General features: G+C 42.0%; 1 protein-coding gene and 1 long non-coding RNA gene across 3 annotated transcripts in view; both read left to right on the top strand.

Moving 5' to 3' along the window:
* Nucleotides 1-6: 6 nt before the first annotated feature.
* Nucleotides 7-14371, top strand: part of E2F5 (E2F transcription factor 5) — a 27188-nt gene continuing 12823 nt past the window's right edge. For both annotated transcript variants that reach the window (XM_040487477.1, XM_040487476.1), the window contains exon 1: nucleotides 7-245. In XM_040487477.1, the coding sequence (XP_040343411.1) occupies nucleotides 12-245 (234 nt within the window). In that variant the 5' untranslated portion in view covers nucleotides 7-11. The remainder of the gene's footprint in view (nucleotides 246-14371) is intronic.
* On the top strand, nucleotides 4058-4750 carry LOC121038041 (uncharacterized). Its single transcript, XR_005794114.1, has 2 exons — nucleotides 4058-4088; nucleotides 4395-4750. It is a non-coding gene; the product is annotated as an uncharacterized LOC121038041 (long non-coding RNA).

Here is a 14371-nt window from a genome sequence, read left to right as displayed (position 1 = left end):
GTGGGGACGCGATGGCGGCGGCGGAGCCCGCGAGCTCGGGCCAGCAGGCGCCGCAGGGGCAGGGCCAGGGCCAGCGGTCGCAGCCACAGCCTTCCCAGGCGCAGCCTCCGCAGCAGCCGCCACCGCCGCAGCTCGGGGGCGGCGGGGGCGGCAGCAGCAGGCACGAGAAGAGCCTGGGGCTGCTCACCACCAAGTTCGTGTCGCTGCTGCAGGAGGCCAAGGACGGCGTCCTGGATCTCAAAGCGGTGAGCGCGGGAGGCGGGGATGGGGGCGGACTAAGCTGCCCGCGGCCCCCAGAGAAGCCCACCCCCTTGAAGCGCGGGGTCGGGCGGCGCGGTGTGGGCGCGCCCCGCGGGGACCGGGCGACCCCCCCCCCCCAGAGCCAGGGCCATGTGGCCGGTACCCAGGCCCACGACTCCAGGATGGGGGAGGGACGAGGGACCGGGTGGCCCCGACCGGCCGCACGACCAATGGGGCCGGGCGCAGCGCCGGGCTCTCGACAAAGAGCCCAGTACCTGGAGCGCGCCCGCGTGGCTTCTGCTGGCGCAGGAACGCGAGGGCGCCCGAGTGTCCTAGCTGCTCCGCGTCCACCTGTGGCAGAGGCGCATGGGGGACCCTGGCACTCTGCCTGGAGACACCTGGGGATTGATTTTGCTGTTGGGAATTGATGGTTTTCATAGGCTATTCTACTTGAGACGGTGTTCCCGTTGTTCAAAACAAAACAACCCGATTTTGCGGATGAAAGAAAAAAAAAAACTTTACACACTCATTCCGCGTTGAAATAATAATAGTAATAAAGAAAAAAACCCTCTTCCTTGTACACTTCTTTTCATCATCCTGATGGGGGGGGTATTTGATTTTAACTTAATTTGATATATGGTACAGATTTCTAAAAGTGAGATATGCCATCACACAAAAAGGGGATGTTTTATAGCTTTCCCTCAAAGAGGGGGAAGCGCTCAGTAAGCTCTCCTGTTTCTTGAGAATGTGTGCTTCCGTCGTGGACTACAGTTCACATTTTTCAAACAACAACATGCATCGAAAGCTGTTGGGTTAAACAAAATGACTTAACCGTTCCAAGCAGGATTTGGAAGGATTCCACAACGCTGAGGAGCAGGAGACTGTGATTCCTTGAATTAAAATTCAACCAGTGCCCCAAGTTTAAGTAAGAAGGAAAGCTTTGAAAACAAATTACTAATGAGTTGTTAATCACTGCAGACATCTCCTAGCCATGTCCCCGATATCTGAAATCTGATTTTACACTGATGATTGGTCCCAACAGCCAGAGGAGTGCAGGAGGGACCACCTCACCTGGCTTGAAAGAGTGACAGAGACCATCAAGGCTGTGCCTAGAGCAAGAGAAGGGGCATCTGAGAGAGAGCATTTTATAGTACTTCCTGAAGGTAGAGAGGAAGGAAGACCCAAGGGCCTTCCCGACTGTAGCCCAGAGGGTGCTTGCTGTTTTGTCTGAGAATGCCCATTTCTTTCCCTGAGCACAGTAGGTGTTCCTTAAGTGATCGTGGAATTGAATTATTCGGATTCCAATGAGGCATGGTAGGTGCGTTTTGCATCTGGGGAAGTAGTTTCTGCTATCTTCTTTTTTGAAGTGTTACTGCTGGAATTTCCCCCCAACTCTGGAAATTCCTTGTTTTTTCTATAGCCTCTTCCTCCCTTGCTTCCTCCCTGAAAGTACTTTATGACATATATAGTATTTAGATTGTCAAGAACTAAAATGGATTTGGTTTAAAGGATTTCAAAGGAAGCCATGAGGTCATCAGAGTGCCAGACGTGCTACAAAACACGGCTTGTAAACTATCGTTCAAAATCTAGACATTCAGTTGTATCCTGAATTTACTGTGTAAATGGACTGTGCTTTCAGTAGAGAGAATCAGGGAACTTTGGGGTTTTCCAGATACAGCTGCACTCTGAGGGTTTAACTTTGAGGACTTTCTTTCTTTCTTTCTTTTTATTTTATTTTATTTTTTTTTAACATTTATTATTGAGAGACAGAGAGACACAGAGCGTGAGCAGGGGAGGGGCAGAAAGAGGGGGAGACACAGAATCTGAGTTAGTCTTCAGGCTCTGAGCTGTCACCACAGAGCCCCACTCGGGGCTCGACTCGGGGCTCGACACGGGGCTCGACATGGGGCTTGAACTCACAGACTGCGAGATCATGACCTGAGCCGAAGTCAGTCGCTCAACCAACTTAGCCACCCAGGCACCCCAAACTTTGAGGGCTTCTTTCTCAACTCACCTGGCAAAATGATGGAACTTTGCATTTCTTGCTTTTAAATTCTTAAGACTTCCTCCTGTTTGATCTATGGCCATTGCATTGTTCTCCAGAAGTCACAGGAACAGTGAGTAGCGAGTGGAGTTTAACAGTTCATAACAACATTGTTTCATTCATCCTGGAACTTTCCTTAAAAGTTTCAAAAGTTTTTGCAGTTACGTTTTGTCTCTTTATATCAGTGATTTTTTTTTTTTTTTACTCCGAAGGTACACTTTGAGTATCATTCTTTTTCACATATACATGAAAAATATACATACTTCATTTATTTACGTATATTTTTTTCAATTATTTTCATGTATGTGTAAAATCTTACTCATGTAAAAATCTTGCAGTGAAATCTTTCCAGTGATGCTTCTTACTGTGAACCATGACATACATTATTGAAAAATAACATAATGCTCCATCTTGGTGATGCATTTCTTCTTCATAACATAACTAATTGAGAACGTAGACCAATAAAGCAAATAAATTCTAATAAAGCTGTTCAAGTATAATTTAACAATTAGAAGGGATTAGAAACACCTCGAAAGTGTTTTGAGAAACTTAATCATATCTCCTTCCCACACCACATAGTCTTGTTTATAAAAGTGGGTACAGTAGTCACATCTCTTTATTCCAGTGATATGACACATTACCTCATGCTCCTCAAGCTTTATCTGGTTTGCCAGCTTATGCTGTTAATAGCTACCATTTATTGAGAGTTTGTTCCAGGCTTTTTACAGATCTTAACTAATTTTATCATCTTAACAACTTGGAAACTTGAGCCTAACTAATGCCCCCATTTCACAGGTGAGAAAACTGACATGTTAAGTAGCTTGCCCAATATCATGAAGCAGAAAGTGACAGAGCTGAGATTTGAACGTAGACCATTTTTCTTACTATGCTATAATTCCTTTTAGTATTCCTTAAAACAAAACAAAAAACTTCTCATTTAAGTTTTTCATCTGTGTAAGAACATGGAATATTTCTTGTAACGAAACATGAGTTTTTGCATGATTATTTTTATCCCTCTACCCATGACAGAAGAGAGAGGTATTGAGCTATCACTTGAAAAATGAGGGTATTGATGGTAAATTCCACGTTATTTTACAAATTAAATTAGGGTTCTACTTTTCCAGAAGTAAGAATTGAAAGAATTGTTAAGATAGTCAGAACTGTCTATCTATTGTTTTGGAAACTCCTGTTAAGTATAATTTCTATCTGAGTTTCTTTACTTGCCATTTTGGGACCATCTTGAACTTTTTAAAGCATGATTAAGATGGCTTATCTCTGATAATTATGTTACAAATTGACTGCATGGTACCTAGGTTAAAATGATAAAGTATTTACGATGTTTCTTATCTCACGGGTCCCTGACTCATACCCATTTATGATTAGCTAATTAATATATGCCCTGGATGAAATAAATAATTTAACGTAACGTCTTACTTTGTGGCATAAAGCAAAGATTTGGTGTCACAGAATAAAGACAGAATTAGCCTGGGGAAAGATATATTAGTAGTACAGCCAGAACTTTAGTGCATGCTTAAAAATTCTCAGAACAGGTTCACTTCTAAGTGTATAGCCCAAAGATTTGGAAAGCAGGTCTTAAACAGATACTTCTGTACCCCGTGTTCATAGCAGCATTATTCATAATAGCCGAAAGATAGAAGCAGTGCAAATGTCTATCAACAGATGAATAAACAAACAAAATGTGATATGTACACACAATGGAAGATTATTCAGCCTTCAAAAAGAAGGAAATTCCCAAACATGCTACAACATAGATGAACCTTGAAGACATGCCAGTTACAAAAAGGTAAATACTGTGTAATTCCTCTTATATGAAGTAACTAGAGTGGTCAAGTTCTTAGAGACAGAAAATAAAAGATTGCCAGGAGCTAGGAGGAAGGGGAGAGAGGGAAGTTTCATGGGTCAACACATTATGGGCTGAACTGTGTTCTCAAAATCCATATGGTGAAGCCCTAATTCTCGCACCTCAGAATGTGACTGTATTTGGAGATAGGGCCTTTAAAGAGATGATGAAGTTAAAATGAAGTCATTGGGATGGGGACTAACCCGATCAGAATGGTGTTCTTAGAAGAAAGGAAATTTGGACACACAGATGCCAGGATGCATGTCCACAGAGGGAAGCCTGTGAGAGGACACGATGAGAGGGTGACCATCTGCCAAGAAGAGAGGCTTCATGAGAAACCAAACTTGCCAACAACTTGATCCTGCGCTTCTAGCCTCCAAAAGTGTCAGAAAATAAATTTCTGTTGTTTAAGTCTGCAGTCCTTTGTTACAGCAGCCCCAGCAAACTAATGCTATGGATTTGGAGTTTGTCGGATGAGAAGAGTAGTGGGGTCTGGTTGCACATCAGTGTGAATCTACTTAAAACTACTGAACTGCACACTTAAAACTGGTTAAGGTGGTAAATTTTATACCACGTGTATTTTACCAGAATTAAAAAAAAACATAAAACAACAGTGATACTACGACATCCCTACTAGAATGGCAAAATAACACAAAACACTGAATACTGGTGTGAATGTGGGACAACAGGAACTCTCATTACTGGTGGGAATGTAAATTTGGCAGTTTTTAGGAAGCTGAACATAATCTTCCCATGCGATTCAGTAATCACACTACTTGGCATTTACCCAAATGAGTTGGAAACGTGGGTCTGCCTGCATATGGATGTAGATACCAGGTTTCTTTATAATTGCCCAAACTTGGAAGTAACCAAGATGTCCTTTGGTAGGTGAATGGATAAATAAACTGGCATGTTCCGACAAAGAAATACTATTCAGTGTTTTTTTTTTGTTTGTTTTGTTTCTTTAAAAAAAGCTATCAAGCCATGAAAAGACATGGGAGAACTTTAAATGTATATTACTTAGTGAGAGAAGCTGATATGAAAAGGCCACATACTATAAAATTCCAACTTTATAGCTTTCTGGAAAAGGCAAAACTATGGAGACAGGGAGAGATCAGTAGTTGCTGGAAGTTCTCAAGAGGGCAGAGCACAAGAGAATGTTTGGGGCAATGAGACCACTGTGTATGACACTGTAATGGTGGGTATATGTCATTACATATTTGTTAAAACCCACAGAACGTATAACACCAAGAATGAACCCTAATGTAAACCCTGGACTTTGAGTGATATGACATGTCAATGTAGACTCATCATTTTATCTTTTAATTTTTTCAACGTTTATTCATTTTTGAGAGACAGAGGCAGAGCATGAGTGGGGGATGAGCAGAGAGAGAGGGAGACACAGAATCTGAAGCAGGTTCCAGGCTCCCGGCTGTCAGCACAGAGCCCGACTTGGGGCTCAAACCTACAAACCTGAAGATCACGATCCGAGCCGAAGTCGGACGCTTAACCGACTGAGCCACCCAGGTGCCCCTAGATTCATCAATTTTAACAAATGTCTCTGGTGAGAGATAATGATAGTGGGGGAGGCTATGCCTCTGTGGTGGCAGGGGTCTACGGGGAGCTCTGCTTTCTGCTCAGTTTTGCTGAGAACCTAAATCTCCTCTAAAAAATAAAATTATTAAAAATGCACATAAAAAGGGGATCTGGATACATCTTTTCCAATGACTAATTATTCAACACCAACCCAATATCAATAATCCTCATAACAAAAGTGTACAGGAGATCTATCTCCATTTTGCTGATAGGAAAGTGAGGTGTGATGAGGTTAAGTGGCAATCGGTATCCATAGTATCTAAAGCCCCACATTGGATGTAGAGCTTACTTTTAAAAAAGAAGAAGAAAGAAAAGGAAAAGAAAGAAGAAAAGTTTTGGGAGTGCCTGGCTGGCTCAGGCAGTGGTGCATGCAACTCTTGATCTCGGGGTCATGAGTTCTAGCCCCACATTGGGCACAGAGCTTTCTTTAAAAAAAAAAAGTTATCCACAGAATTGACATATAAATGCCAGAATTGACACCCTGAACCACCGCGGTAAGCAAAACATGTACCCACCTCCAAAGTTTTGGTGTCATTTCAAAAACAACTTCATTCAGTACGAAAAAGAAGAAGAAGAAAAAAGAAAAAGAAGTCAGCCATCTTGCTTTTCCATCTCTGGACAGGATAAATAGGCTTGTATCCAAGACAGTAGTTCTGAGTTCTCGGTCCCAGCAGTGTGTCCTTGGGCAAGCCTCATAAGCTGTATATCTTACTGAAATAGAATGTACAAAATGCATATAGTTGCCCCAAGGAGGAGGAAGTGATGTAGCCACCATAGCTAGAGGCAGTGTCTTGTGTGACAAGTACCAGGCAAGTTTTATTTTTGCACTAAGCTAACAGCCCCTCCCCCACTTTGAAGAAAGGTGGGGGCCTGAAAGGGATTATAACAGTATTTCTCAATGTGTAGATGGAATAGCAAATGTATCAGACTCTCCTGGATCTTATCAAAAATACAGATTGTAATGTTGGACCTGAGAGATCGGGTTATGTAGGGCTAGAGAAGGGTTAGGGTTAGCATTTTAAACAGATACCCCATGGGATTCTGATTCCTGCTGGCATTTGAGAGCCATGGAATGAATCCTGCTGCCTCTCCTTTTCCCATCCTATTCACAAATCAGAAATAGCTTCTAGTGTTAGGAGCTAAGATTGGTGAGTTCTGCATTTGGGAAAATGTGAGAAGTTGGGGACTGAAAAGGTCCCCCTTTCATATGCTCTGATATAGTTACTGCTCATATCTTTGAATTGCAACATATTAGAGCTCTTAAATCTTACACTGCTAAATAAAGGGCCTAATTTCAAGTGGAAATTAAACAGTTTTGAGAATTATTCTATAATAGAATAAAGGAAAATCCACTTTTACAGTACAATTCTCGACTTTTAGGAAGAAGAGAATCCCAAGATTTTGAAAGTTTGCATTTAATGTTGAAAAAGAGCAAAATCAGCACGACTTTGGCCGAATCTCCATTATGTGTGTTCCGGGGGACTAAGCAACAAATGCAGTGATGCTCAAAAGGGTGAAAGGGCCTCAGTGAGTGGGGAAGGGTTCTTTCCTGGAGTGAAGAGCTTGTAGAGTCAGGAACATACACATTTGGGGAGCATTCTTAACAAGGGTAGGAAGGAGTTTCCAGTTGACAGCCGCTGTTAACTGAGATTATATTAGCAGTGTCCTGGTGTGGTGGTTAGGCTTTCACTGATTTTATACCTTATTGTCTTTCTATATGTTATTAAAAGTTTAAAAGGTAACTGTTAACTGACCAGAAACACACTTTGAACTGCTGGCACACTTTAAGGGGGGAAAATAACACAGAAAGCTTAACAAATCCATGAAAAGGTAACACCATGAAAGCATAATACACAAAATACATCAAATAAGTAATAACCTGATTCTATAGCACATGTGAATGTATGCAATTCCTTTTTCTTTTTAATAGAGCTGTGTAGATGAAAAAGAATTCAGACAATTCTGGTGTTGACAAGTAACTTGCCAACAAAGGACTCAAAAAGTTGAAGGCAGACCGGCAAGAAAGAAAGAGAAGAGAAATTAGGGGTGAAAGTAGTAACTTTCAGATGAAGTCTACCTTAATATCGAGAGTACTAGGGGAGCCTGGGTGGCTCAGTCGGTTAAGTGTCCGACTTCGGCTCAGGTCATGATCTCACAGTCTGTGAGTTTGAGCCCTGCATCAGGCCCTGTGCTGACAGCTCAGAGCCTGGAGCCTGTTTCAGATTCTGTGTCTCCCTCTCTCTCTGCCCCTCCCCTGTTCATGCTCTGTCTCTCTCTGTCTCAAAAATAAATAAACGTTAAAAAAAAAAAAAAACTTAAAAAAAAAAAAAGAGTACTAAATGGTATAAACCATTAGGAATCCTAGAAAAGAAGGAGTCCATAGGATCCAAATGGGGTGAATGTTTTGAGTAGGGAAATACATTTTTTATATCTATTTTTACTCTTCAGAAGCTTTTTTTCATACTTCATTGTGCTTGACTATCTTCCCAAGTGTTAAAGTTAGTTCACAGGTAGGGGTGTTTTATTATGATATACCTTTCCAAGAACAAAGTTTCCTTATTACTTTAAGGGAGAAATTGGATCAGTAATAGTGATAATAGCTAATACAACTGTAATGCCTACCATGTGCCAGGCACTCTTCTAAGTGTTTCAGATATGCTCATTTAATCCTTACAAAAGTAACATCTTAGGGATGCCTGGGTGGCTCATTTGGTTAAGTGTCCAACTTCTGCTGAGGTCATGATCTCACAGTTCAGGAGTTTGAGTCCCATGTCAGGCTCTGTCCTGACAGCTCAGAGCCTGGAGCCTGCTTCGGATTCTGTGTCTCCCTCTCTCTCTGCCCCTCCCCCACTTGCCCTCTGTCTCTTTCTCAAAAATAAATAAGAAACAAAAAATTCATACAGGCCAGGAATTTGAGGCACAGAGAGGCTAAGTAACTTGCCCAGGGTCATAAAGTTAAAGCTGGGCCTGGGGGTGCCTGGGTGGCTCAAGTTGGTTGAGTGTGTGACACTTGACTTTGGCTCAGGTTGTGATTCCCCAGGGTCGGGGGATTGAGCCCCATGTCAGGCTCCGTGCTGAGCGTGGAGCTTGTTTAAGATATTCTCTCTCTCTCTCTCTCTCTCTCTCTCTTTCTCTCCCTCCCTCCCTCCCTCCCTCATCTCTCTCTTCCCCCTGAACCCTCCTCCCCCACTGGTGCTCTTTCTCTAAAAAAGAAATAAAGTCGGGCCAATCTCCGAGCATATTCCCTCACTTCTGTGCCTTACGTCAGCAGGAAGATATAAAATGTGCAGAGGCAAATCCAAACAGTAGAAGAGCAAATGCACACTTGATTTTGTTCTTGTTCTAAAAAGTTAATACTTATGAGAAAAGAATTTCCAAAGCAGTTGAAGACTTAGACGAGATCTAGAGTTTCCAATTTATAGATTTCAGAATTTCATCAGGCTTTTCCTACTTAAATAGATACTTTATCAAATACCTTCTTTTCTTCTTTTGAGTAATCTTTGGTGACTTGAGTGAAACAATAAAACTGAAGTTCCTTATTATTATTTTAAACATTTATTTATTTTGGGAGGGAGAGAGAGAGAGAGCAAGCAGGGGAGGAGCAGAGAGAGAGGGAGAGAGAATCTCAAGCAGGCTCTGCAGCTGTCAGCTCAGAGACTGATGCGGACTCGAACTCATGAACCGTGAGATCATGACCTGAGCTGAAACCAGAAGTCAGACACTGAGCCACCCAGACACCCTTGAAGTTCCTTTTTAAAAGTGTATGCAGAATTTATTCAAAGGTTCAAGCTTCCAGTTATAAAATAAATAAGACATGGGAATACAAAGTATAACATAGGGGATATAGTCACTAATATGTAACAACTTTGTATGGTGACAGGTGGTAGCTGGGTTTATCATGGTGATCAGAATGAATAGAAATGTTGAGTCACTGAGTAGTACACTTGAAACTAATAAATTATTGTATGTCAACTATACTGCAATAAAAACAAATATAAGGGGTGCCTGGGTAGCTCAGTCAGTTAAGTGTCTGACTTCGGCTCAAGTCATGATCTCACGTTTTGTGAGTTTGAGTCCCGCATCGGGCTCTGTGCTGATAGCTCAGAGCCTGGAACCTGCTTCAGATTCTGTGTCTCCCCCTCTCTCTCTGTCCTCACCCCCCCCACTCATATTCTGTCTCTCTCTGTCTCCCAAAAACTGAATAAACATTAAATATGTATATATATATAAATAAAAATTAGAACAAATTTAAAGCTCAAGCAATTGCACTACTAGGTATTTATCCAAAGGATAAAAAAAAAAATGCTGATTCAAAGGGACATATGCACCCCAGTGTTTATAGCAGCGCTATGAACAATAGCCAAATTGTGGAGACAGCCCAAATGTCCATCGACTGACAAATGGATAAAGAAGATGTGGTGTGTGTGTGCGTGTGCGCGCACGCGTGTGTGTGTGTGTGTGTGTGTGTGTGTGTGTGTGTGTGTGGAGAGAGAGAAAGAGAGAGAAAGAAATACTACTCAGCAATCAAAAAGAATAAAATCTTGAATTTGCAACAACATGGATGGAACTAGAATATATTATGCCAGGCAAATTAAGTCAGTCAGAGAAAGATAAATACATGATTTCACTCATGTGAAATTTAAGAAACAAAACATGAACACAGTGCCAGGAAAGGAAAAATAAGATAAAAACAGAGGGAGGCAAACCATATGAGACTGTTAAATACAGAGAACAAACTGAGGGTTGCTGTAGGGATGTTGGGTGGGGGGATGGGCTAAATGGGTGATAGGGAACTCCCCTACAAGGGGAGGGCCCTTGTGATGAGCACTGGGTGTTATATATAAGTGATGAATCACTAAATTCTACTCCTGAAACCATTATAACACTACATGTTAATTAACTTGGATTTAAATAAAGTTAGACACGATACTGGTATATGTATCAATATCGTATTTATGGATGACAGTTTGAGGTAGTTGAAAGGACTGGAGATTTTTTAGGAGAAATTCCTTTGGGGCAGGATACTGAGTGGGAATTAAAATACTGTGTGCTTAGTGCTGCTTCTTGAGGGAGGCTTTTGTATCCTTAAAGTAAGTTCTTTATTTTTGGTATTTCATTTCCTTATTGATTTAACATCCATCCCCTCCAGATCCATTCATTGTACACAATGGCAGCCTCTTCCAGGAACTCTCCTTTTTGCCTCCACCTTAAGTAAGCTCTCTTTTATTCAGCCTCTTGTAACACTTTATCTCTACTGTATGGGGCTGTTCAATTTTTAGACCTCATTCTCTAGCACAAGGTGTTACCCACAGCCTTAGATACCTACACAGTTCTTGTGTTACAAGTACCAGTGGTGCTTTGCTTATTCAGTGCAATTTTTACAGCTTGGGAGTTTTGATGGCACACCACACTTATTTAAAATCTTGAAATTATAGAGCCCATTTGAAAATTTCTGCCACAAACTTATTTCATGAATATGGAATTAATGCCAAATTCCATTTGGTTATCCATTAGCTTTCTGAATCTGTATCCTATCAAATGGGGAAAATGGTAACTACTTTGCAAAATGGTGTGAGCCTTAAATTAGGTAACATCTTCAGAAGATCCTCTTACACAGTTATCCCATTACTGGCTTATCAATGGTCTTAACTGTGGGTCAAAATCAAACATTTCTACATGTTAATTACCTTTGGCAGTATATGAAATTAGCTAATAATTTCATATCCCACACCTTATAGGATAGACCAACAGAATATCCATGTGGCACAGTTGAAAGGCAGTTCACTCAGTTTTTAAAATTTCTTAAAAATATTTTATGGGCACTCTGGGTGGTGCATCACTTGAGTTCTTTTCACCTCATTTTCGGCATCCCATCATCTGTATGTGTCTGTACATGTGCATTTATATGCGCAATTCGTTATCGAATTGGTTTTATATAGTATTTCCATAGCACCTTCTTTACTTTTGGATTCTGGCCCAATTTCGTGTAGTGTTAGTTTCTGAAGCACAGTAGCTAAAACACTGAGTACACATGTATTGACGGTTATGGGCCGGGAAGAGAGTCAAGTACCTGCTTTGCAGATGGAGAACCTGAAAGACGGGATGTTTCCCATAGTTATTGTTTTTATGTTAGTGCTTTTGAATGCAACATCATGCTCCATCAGGAGAACATTCTTGAACAAATGAGCTGCAACTAATCTTAACTCAAATAAACCTACCACATAATCTTTCCCTCCCAGAGTTAACACAGGGTCTTAGTGGACTCATTTGTTAAAGTGAAGGGGTGGGGCCAGGAAATTCTTTAAGCCCTTTTTAGCACTTGTATGCGATCTCAGCTGTCCTGATTTAGCTTGCCCACCTCTTAATGGTATCACAAGCTTTAATTTTTTTCCATGTATAGATACCACACTGTTTACAACTGGTGACATATTTTTAAATTTCTTTTTAAACATTTATTTATTTTTGAGAGACAGACAAACAGACAGACAGAATGGGGGAGGGGCAGAGAGAAGGGGAGACCCAGAATCCAAAGCAGGCTCCAGCCTCAGAGCTGTCAGCACAGAGCCGGACATGGGACTCAAACCCACGAACTGTGAGATCATGACCCGAGCCAAAGTCATATGCTTAATCAACTGAGCCACCCAGGTGTCCCAGTGGTGACATTTTTAGAAAAGGATTTAGTATTTGGAGGGGAGATGTATTTCTTTCAGAGGATTATGTTTATTTTTCCCTCAACTTGAGTTGGTTTGGTACAAATAGATGCTTCCTTTATGTTTTATAGGTCAGATCTATAATAGCAAATGTAACCTTCTTAAGCACATTTGATGCATGCACATGTGCATTTCTTCAATAGCTAATCGGCAACATGGGATGAGGATGTACTCTTATTGCACGTGGGTCTCACTTTAAATTCACCACCACTAACTTCAAAAGTAGTGATGGGGTCCAGCATTCCTTTTACACTACTTACTCTCTTACTCTCCTAGATGAATATTTTACACTTTCTCCTTTTTTCTAAACCATTAAATGCCTCCTCCTCCCTTTCTCCCCCACCCCCCTCCCTCCACTAGCCTCCACTTAGGAGAAAATAGAAAGCAACCAGGAGGAAATGTCTAGTCTCTCTTCCTATCTTGTCTATTATCGTACCTACATCTGCGCTGGTCACTCGGCTGGACTTCAATTATTAATATGCCTCATTATTATCTAAGGCTATTCCTCAGCCTGTCTGATTCACATTCCCCTGTGCCTACCGACAGCTGTCCCTTCTCTCCTGCATGGTTAATTATCCCTCTTCCTCCATTACCGGGCAGTTCTTATCAGCACAACTCACATGTTGAATTAGCTCCCATCTTTAAAAGAAAAGAGAAAGGAAGGGGAAAAACTTCCTGGCCGGACCCCGCAACTCCCTGCTGCTACTGCCCCATTCTTCTATTCTGTTCCTCTTTGCAGCAGAACTCTTCAAAAGAGTTGTCCACTCTAGCTTTCTTTCCACTCTGGTGGAATTTCTCCGTTAAGGCTTTGACTCCATTACTCTGCCAAGACAGCTCTGACCAAGGTCACCAGTGACCTTGCCAAAGTCAAATCCATGATCAGGTCTCATGCTCATCTGACTCACCCTGACAGCAGTACTTGACATGGTCACTCTTACTTATACTCTTCCCTTGGCCTCCAAGACCCCACTCTTCCTACTTCTCTGTCTTCAGTGGCAAGTTGCTCCTCCCTTCCCAGATCTTAAACACTGGAGTGTGCTGGGCTAAGCCTTTAGACGTCTTCTCTTTCTGTGCTTACCTGCTAGGTGAATCCAGTGGGTTCCATCCCTGTGACCTAAAATGTCTATTTACTGATGACTACTGAATTTGTATCTCTAGCTTGGACTTGTCCTACCCCACACTCTCGTGTCCAGTGGTCTTCCGAACTACTCCCCTTGGAGGTCAAATTGTTCAAAGCCAAGTTCCTGAGCCAAAGGAGGAAACCAATAGGTTTCCTCCAACCTATTCTTCTGCAGTCTTCCTCATGGCCAGTTGCTCATGTCATAAACTGTGGAGTTACCCTGAACTCTGCTCTCAGATCTACTACCTGCTATATCTTCAAAATATATTCTGAATTCAGCATTTCTCACAACGCCCACAGCAGCTTCATCCAAGCAGCTAACCATCTCTTGAATGGATTATTGCCATTGCCTTCTCGCTGGCCTCTTTTTTTCTACCCAGAACAGCCAGAATGAACCTGTTCTATGCTAAAGCATAGCACCAAATCACCATGTGCTCGGAGCCTTCCAGTAGCTTTCCATTTCACTGGGAGTAAGAGCTGAAGTCTTTACGATGGCCTGCAAGACCCCAGTGATCTGGCCCCTTGGCATATGGTGTTACTGTCTTTATCTCTCTCACTTCCCTTCCCACCCTCCCTCCCATCTTCTCTCCCTTCTTTCCTTTTCCCCCTTTTCTCTCACTCTTCTCCCTCTCACTCACTGTTCTGCCCATACTGACTTCCTGTCTTTCCCTGAAGGAAGTAAGCATATTCCCACTTCAGAGCCTTTCTTTGTTCTTGCTGCTGCTTGTCAGATGTTCTGACTGCTGCTTGTCAGCAGTCACTTTCTCCATTCAATTCAAATGCTTCCTTATTCAGGGAGC

Source organism: Herpailurus yagouaroundi, unplaced genomic scaffold (genome assembly GCF_014898765.1).
Source record: "Herpailurus yagouaroundi ecotype Mexico unplaced genomic scaffold, PumYag 165, whole genome shotgun sequence".
In the NCBI taxonomy this organism is placed as follows: Eukaryota; Metazoa; Chordata; class Mammalia; order Carnivora; family Felidae; genus Herpailurus; species Herpailurus yagouaroundi.
The sequence above is the reverse complement of the archived record's forward strand: the minus strand, read 5'-3'. Positions and strand labels throughout refer to the sequence as shown.